This window comes from Eucyclogobius newberryi, unplaced genomic scaffold (genome assembly GCF_026437365.1).
Source record: "Eucyclogobius newberryi isolate DKJ021-1_F unplaced genomic scaffold, fEucNew1.0.hap1 SCAF_16, whole genome shotgun sequence".
In the NCBI taxonomy this organism is placed as follows: Eukaryota; Metazoa; Chordata; class Actinopteri; order Gobiiformes; family Gobiidae; genus Eucyclogobius; species Eucyclogobius newberryi.
In genome coordinates this window covers 18,378,408-18,386,440 of record NW_027315790.1, presented here as the reverse complement: position 1 = coordinate 18,386,440, position 8,033 = coordinate 18,378,408, and the positions used below count along the sequence as shown (strand labels likewise).

General features: G+C 43.9%; 1 protein-coding gene across 1 annotated transcript in view; it reads right to left on the bottom strand.

Moving 5' to 3' along the window:
* Positions 1 to 238: 238 nt before the first annotated feature.
* rftn1a (raftlin, lipid raft linker 1a) overlaps positions 239 to 8,033 on the bottom strand; it is a 62,201-nt gene continuing 54,406 nt past the window's right edge. The window contains exons 5-11 of the mRNA XM_072447783.1: positions 7,806 to 8,033; positions 6,881 to 7,081; positions 6,030 to 6,233; positions 3,858 to 3,964; positions 2,673 to 2,776; positions 1,755 to 1,830; positions 239 to 859 (exon numbers count right to left, since the gene is read on the bottom strand). The exon at positions 7,806 to 8,033 is cut by the window's right edge and continues 55 nt beyond it. Of these exons, the coding sequence (XP_072303884.1) occupies positions 470 to 859; positions 1,755 to 1,830; positions 2,673 to 2,776; positions 3,858 to 3,964; positions 6,030 to 6,233; positions 6,881 to 7,081; positions 7,806 to 8,033 (1,310 nt within the window). The 3' untranslated portion in view covers positions 239 to 469. The remainder of the gene's footprint in view (positions 860 to 1,754; positions 1,831 to 2,672; positions 2,777 to 3,857; positions 3,965 to 6,029; positions 6,234 to 6,880; positions 7,082 to 7,805) is intronic.

Below are 8,033 nucleotides of genomic sequence, written 5' to 3'. Positions count from 1 at the left end.
GAGAGTGGAAAGAAAGTACTCATGACTTTTCAAAAACACCTAAGATTAACTCCCTAGTTTTTAGAGTTTAAAGTCTAAAGCACTTTTAAACAGATGACTTTATGAAATAGCTTAAATGTACTAGAATTAAACTAAAACTAAGGATGCGTTCACATACTTGGGCCTGATCTTGACCTAGTTGGGTTTTAGAGCTGGTTTTGTTCTAATTTTAGCCCCAGTTTGATCCTAAATAAGCGTTTGATGAGGAAACACGCGGTGAAGCGGCCCAACAGAAGCACAAATGGGACCTTTGACACGCCTACAGCACTGAAAAGAGCGTTGAAACTAAACTCTGACGACCGGCAGCCTTAAATCAAGACAAATACTGAGGAATTGCATTGCGGTAAGTTTGGTTAAACCCATCTGTCGTGTCCCGTCCCCCACGACTCTCCCACGTGTTCCCAGTGACAGTGTGAACCCCGGCGTGCTGTCAGCAGACCCCGGAGAAGAGCTGGATCTGGACGGGCTCCTCGGCCGGGCCCCGGGACTCCTTGCGGCACACGTCTGTCCACTTGACGCTCGTGTGGACGTGAATGTTGTCCACGTCCGTCTCCTCCTCCTCCTCCTCCTCTTCCTCCTCCTCCTCCCTGCCCTCCAGCGCCGCTCCGTTTCCCGACAGGAAGAAGACGTTTCCCTGGTGCCGCTCCTGGTTCTTCCTCCACTCTGGTTCCTCTGTCCTCCTCCTCTGCGTCGGGGCTTCCTCTGGACGGCTCGTGCCCCTCCTCAGGCTGTCCAGCTCCAGCAGAGAGGGGTAGCTCTCTTCAAACGGTCCCCCAACGCCGCTGCTCCTCTTGGCCTTGTTTCGGCTTCTGAGGTTCATCTGAAATCAAACACAAGCGGATTCTTCTTTAGGTTGTGTTCTTTCTTTGTGGGCAAAAGTATAAAGCAATATCTGTGTGAAATGCTGGTCCTACCGAACACGCTTCTACCAAGAATATAGTGGCCCATATTTAATAACGAGGCTGTCTTTTCTCACCATATCGTTTACTTCATGTTCATAGTGAATTAAGCCATTTGAGGACTTTTCACCCTTTTAAAAGACAGAATGCTTTGTTTTCCCCTCTTAATCAATGGTGCGAATGTATCTTAATTTACTACATACAAAAGTAATTTATTGTGTCTTCTGTACTATTATCATTTATATTACTTTGTGTTTCAGATGACATCACAACATTCTTTGAGCCCATTATAATAATGGAGCTGGAGATTCATTATGGAAAAAACCCACCAAACTGTAACAGAAATGGTGAAACGAGCAGTCAGTCAGGAAAATTCTATAATTGTCGTTAACACATTTAGACATGAAATAAAATAACACATTATTTCATTTATAATTCCAAATTGACCACAGTTTAAAGGTGCACTGTGTAAATGCTTTTCTGCCACAGTTTAAGTACGGTAAAACATTCGTAGTACAGAACAGTGGGCGTGTTTCCCTGGGATTTTAAACACTTTCAAAAGTACATTTTTGCATACTTTGTTAATTACTCGAGTCATATAACTGCATACGTCGACCTGGGCTGATCGTCCCAGATAACTCCAGCCTAACTCTCTCCTCTTCTCGCCTCTTTGTTTCTCAGGAGACGGCGGCTGACAGAACACAACAGAGCTGTCTATAATTAGCTTTGGATGCGTGCGCGTCACATTGTCAGAAGGCGGACTTTTTAAGCGGCAGTCGACGTGACCCTGAACGCCCCGCGGAGTGACGGCGGTACCTTGAAGTCTCTCCTCCTCCTCGGCAGAACGGGCCGCTGCAGGAACAGGATCTGCTTGGTGGAGAGGCTGCCGTCGCTGCACACAAAGACCACCATTATTGGTTTACACGCACGCTTTTAATATCATGTTGTTTTCCGTGACTGGTTTAAATGCGGATTCATGTCGAGATGTGACGGGGGCCTCTGTGCGCGGTTCAAAATGTGAGCGCTGACAGTAAAGGGCTTACGGTACTCTGATGTGACAATAATACTTGTTTACAGTTGTCAGTCGTGATGGGGTTGAACTAAGCGCGCAAAATTATGGAAATGTAGCAAAATTACACCATCATGACGTACAATATAAAGAGATCTTTTTGACAGTTCCAGATCTAAACGTGTCCAATATGTCGACGTGACGGTTTTGGCCCTGAAGGTAAATTAACAGACATTTCTATAGTTCTATCACAAAAGATTTATTCGACATAGTTAGAGAAAACCTGGCTTTAACACAAAAGATGCACTCATTTCCTTTATTTTAAGACAAGTGAGCCGTAAAAGAGATGTGAATGGACAGAGTGCTAAACATTTACTTAATCAACCCATACTTTTTACTATCATTACTCCCAACTCCAGTGTGTCCCAGTTTTTAATTAAAAAATCTGGTCACCCAATACTTAAGTCGAGCAAAATGCTGCACAAAGAGCTGATTAACAATAATGTAACATGATATTTCTGCACTTTTGGGGGTAATTTGACTCTCATTTCACATTTGTCCCATATAAACCTCAACTAATACATTTAAATAGATTAATTTTGGTCTATATCGCCCGCCTCTATTCTAAACGGATCATTCCTCTGTTGTTATCTGCTGAAACTGGGTTATTTCCTCCTCCTATATCACACTGACGGTTTGTGCGAGTGGAGAAACGCTGCCGTCACCTGTTGGTCTTGACGATGGGTGTGGGCAGGACACACATGAGTCTCCAGCCAAACGGAGCCAAGGACTGGAGCAGAGGGATGTAGTCGGCCTTCACCACCACGCCCTGGACACGGCACAGACAAGGGCCTTCACACAGGAGGAACACAGACTCTACACGCTCATTGTTCTGCTTCCTAAACCACGTGACCTTAAAGGTGCCGCACCAGATGTTTACCATCTTAAAATGTGAGAAACGAGTTGATTTTAAACTGTTTGCAGCAGGTCCAAATGTATTGCTGACTTAACTAATGCATTCATAGTGAAGACATTCTTGTTCGACTAAAGGGGGCGTGGCAAAAACTTTCTTTATGTATATCTGCCTTTTTACATATAAATCCCCCCAAAATACAATCAAATGAACCATTTTCACTGTTGTCCCATTTAAATCCTTATAATATAGATTAGGATTAGCAGAAAAATAAAAACGTTGGTCGCCTAAAACTCCATCGGCCGATTAATCGATTAAATGACTAATTCTTAGTGTCCTAATTATTTACTGCATTGAGTTTATGATTCAATAGGTTCAGGGCAGAGTTTACCGTCACAATTAAGCAAACAAACATTTACACGCGCACTTTACAGAGAATAAACTACTTTATAATTCGATGGAGACGGCACACAGCAGTCTCAAGGCAGATTTTTACTTTATTACATTTTCTTTATATAATAATAAACAATAGAACCCCTTTAAATGCATTATCTTCCAGTATAGTCTTTTATAATTTTGGGACTATAGTTTTTTTTTTACCAACGTTTCAATAGTGATTCAGTTTAGAGTTGTATAATTCCATTTACATTTTTTTTAAGGTACATTTAAACAGAAAAAAACACTTCAACTATGATTCAAATACATTGCTTTAAGAAAATTACCTTTGCAAAAATAATGACATGATGTACAGTAAGTTATTCAATCTAAACCCCAACTCTAAAGCTGCAGATGAAGAAAAATGTGTGGAGAAATCTTTTAAACAAGAGTGCACTGATCTTTCAAAGATAATCCAGTAAAATATAGAGTTTGAGTCCAAATCACTCCTCGCTAGTGCCCGTGGGGCTGAAACACTCTAATTCCTCTGTGATCCTGCTCCGTGTCTGAGAGAAAAGAGCTTAGTCTCCAGTCCTCACACTGACAGAAAACTGACACTCACATCCACCACAGTCCACTGCTCCACCACGATGGCGTCGTACGAGGCGTTCATTGACTCTGCCGAGCTCTGGAAAATGAAGACGCTGTCCACCAACGACACTCCACTGTCTGAGGAGCACATGGGGTCAGACCGGTCAGTCACAGAATCATGTCCCTCACATCATCACTGAGGCCCTGGACAGAGAGGCCTTCTGAGCTTTGTGGCTTTTTAAATGCTTTCGCTCGCCTGGGCCTTATATTTCTTATTTCAATCCCATAAACAATCCCCATTGTACAAGACACTCTAAAAGCAATGTCCCCATTTCCAAGTGTTTAGATTTGCTTTAGAGCTCCTTCGCTCTCAGCTTTTTCAGATCGCACAGTAAAGCAGGGTGGATCGTCATGCGCAGCCAATTTGCTCTCAGCCCAAAGCGTTCTAAAGCAACGCACACTGCTCTTTTATCCGGGTTTAAAATGTGTTAAAGCGTCTGATTTAGTCAAACATCTGATTTTACAATCTGCTCTTGGGTGGAGGAGAAGTATACAAACCCTCATGTACAGACATGAGGGTTTGTACGTCACGACCACAAACAAAATTGTATTGGCTTTTTTTGTGAAAGAGCAACACACAAGAGGTTTTTAAAACATAAAAAACTGAAGAGTGCACAGAGGTTTGTTAAAAGAATGTTGGGGAGCAGACGTCATCATGAACTCCATGGAACACACCGGGATAAAGACGTTTAATGCAGGCTTAGGTTATAAGAAAATGTCCCTAGCGTTGAACATCCCCCAGAGCACTGTTCAATCCACCATCCCAAAATGGAAAGAAACTTGGTGTTCCACCAAAACCTACAGGTCGAACTGATCAGAGATGTAACTCTGGAGGAGCTGCAGAGACCCACAGCTCAGGTGGTCAGGGAAGCTGTCCACAGGAAAACTATGAATCGTGCACTACACAAATCTGGCCTTTATGGAAGAGCGGAAAGAAAAAGCCATTGTTGAAAAACTGCCATAAGAAGTCCTGTTTGCCATAAGCCATGTGGAGGACACAGCAAACATGGAAGAAGGTGCTCTGGTCTGAGCAGACCCAAACTGAACCTTTTGGCCTAAAAACAAAACATTGTGACACGGGACATGACTGAACACACATTCCCCACTGTGAAACACCCCCAGTGTGCCCAGTGGCATTGAAGGATGGGTCAAATTTAGAAGACAAATTACTCTTTGGTAGAGCTTGTGCTTGAAGCCTTTATCTGGCCCGACACATAGACTCATGGATCTGATCTCCTTCTACACCTCTCTTCTATTCCTCTGAGCTCTGAGACGCTTCACGTTTCTTCTTGGGACCTGTGGATCACTTTTATGACCACGTGTCTGCATCACAAACAAGTGTTTTCTACTTATATCTTTGCACTCATAATTCACATTTCCCACGAAAAGCGCATGGGATCAAAATGGAAAAGAGGCTATGTAACTGCACACATAACATTACACTTTTAAACGGTCAGTTCATGGAGTTGAGACCCGGGAAGAGAGGAGGCGGAGCATGGAGAAGCACAGAGGGAGAAAACACACATGATACAGGCAGTAGGCAAAGCTTTGGCTCGTCCTAAACCCGAGGCAGACATGTGAGGGGCACTCAGAGGCTCCACCCCTCTGCTTCTCTCTCATATGTAGAGATTAACCCTGTGTTGGCGCTGGGTGTTTAACTGTGGCTGAAAACACGTCCGTCACGTGTAAAATCCACACATTTGCCCATAGTTCTAGTGCCCCCTTTGGCATATCACGTCGCCTCCCTAAATGGGCGCGTCCCCCACTTTGAAAAGCTCTGCCATATGGGGACAATAAAGGCTAATCTAATCCACCCCAAAAGACTTGGAGTTGTAATTGCAGAGAAAGTATTGACTCAGGAAGCCTTAAGACATTTGCTCGAAGCACTTTTCATGATTGTGCCTCTTTGTGTCACAGAAAATGCCAATACGATGTTTGTGGTCATGACCTGAGAGAGTGTGCAAAGGTTCCAAGGGTATGAACACTATAGCAAGCCACTGTAACTTACACATTCACAAGAATTAACCGAGGAACCACAGTTTTCAGCAGGAAAATCACAGTTTCAGTTAATTTTGTCATCTCCCTTTGAGTCTGTCCATATAAACATCAGAAATACTTATGAATACTCTGTGTCATCACCTACCGCTCTCCTCTCCGACGTGGAAGAAGCCGTCCACGAGCTGAGCGCCACTGATGAAGTGCTGGGTCATGTGATCCAGCCAGTGGGCGTCGACGTCTGTGACGAGCCCCGCCTCCCTGTGCACCCTGAGCGGGACCCTGAGCGAGTAGAAGCGCAGGGACGAGTCCAGGTCCTCAGTGTGGTTGTACAGAGCAAACAGCTGTGATCCTGCACAAAGGAGCACAGCACCATGAGAACCTGCTGCTGCTCAGCACTCCAGACACTAGCATGACCTAAACTAGAGCTTTAAGGTGAGACCCTAAAGCAAAATGACTTGAGTGTTTTGGTCAGTTTGGCCTGTTATATTATGTATTGCAGCCATTGTATGGGACATTGTGACCGATGCTTTTTCTCCAGAGACATAAAGATCAGCCTGAAGCGCCACTCTCCCGTCATGTACTTTCTAAGCCTAAGTTTTATTATTCATACATATAAGTAAACTCCAGAAGTTTCAAATTCACATCTCTAAAATCAGTCTTCTTTTCAAAAACGTAAAGCACTACAAAACTACCGAGCATGCATTTATAATAGATGACAACTACTGTTCTTTGCCTCGTTTCAACTGCTTCACACGAGTCCATGTGCCTTCTGCTGGCAACCATGGCAGTTATTATGCACAGAAATGACAGAATTAACCGCTAAAATGACATTAGTAATAATTATTCGAAGTACAATGACAGTTACAGGACTCACTAACTGCGTTAACGGATCCAAGGTAATGTAGATCACGTTTGCACTAATATTTACTGTTGTTTTCTATCTGTTTATAGTAGAAGTGGAAGCGGCGTAATGAAACTTGTGAAGTGAATTCTTACTATTGGCCCCTGGAGACGAGCTGCTCCTCTCGCTCTCCTGGCTCTTCAGTCGGATGTGGTTGTTGTTGTGTGAGGAGCGGTTCTGATCCGGCTCTGATCCGGCCCAGTGCAGTGAGGCTGAGTCGGGCCCCTCATGTTCATCACACGGGCTCCTTTCTGCCGGAACCTCTGCTTCTGCCGGACACGCCTGCCTCTCTGCGCCTGTACCACAGAAGGAGAGAAAGAACCGTGACCTTGTGCCCTTGTTTGAAAGAATACACTGCAAGTTTGTGTAGTTTTATAGTGTATTCAATATTCTAATTCTTGTACATATCTTCAAAATGATTTCAATAGAATATTTTACAGCAGCCACACTTTCCCTCATTTTACGTTGGGATTTTTGTTCTTTCAATCACCTGACATTTTATTTGAGTTATTTTATTTTATAACCAACAAAGATTACGTTACATTAGAAAGCAACCAATATGTGCAGCTTTTACAGAAAATAAATAATAAAAATATATTATTTTAATTTCCATTTTCCATTTCTAGTTCTCATAGACCAGGCATGTCCAAACTACGGCCCGGGGGCCAAATGCGACCCTCAGACCAATTTTTGTTCCGGCTAACTTGGTCCAAACATCAAAAAGTAGTAAAATTTACTGTAAAATAGGAAAAATTCAAGCATTTTGACGTTATACCAACCTAATATTAATGTTCCATGTATTATTAAAGGTGTGGAGGAATCAAAACAATGTAAAATGCTATTTGTTATTTGACAAATTTGACATTGTCGGGTTGTCTGTGGCCCTCTGCTCCGTATAAGTTTCAAAATGCAGCCCTTGGTGAAAAAAGTTTGGACACCCCTGTCCCAGACCCTTGTGTTTCGTCCCACCCTAAATGATGCTACTATTGGAACGCTAATGTCTTGTGCGGCTCTTCCCACCTGTGCCTGATGGTGGCGCTGAGGTCACCATCTGCTCCTCTTCTGCTGGTTCAGGCTCACAGTGAGGTGCGGCTCCAGGGGCCTCGCTCGTGGTGCTCTCAGGCGCTCCTGGTGCTTCTGTAGGACTGGTCCCGCAGCTGAAGCCTTGTCTGTGGATGGGGGAGGGGCTGGAGTGCAGGGAGGACAGCTCCTCGGGGTCCCACTGCCCTGTGAAGCTCAAGCCGGGCC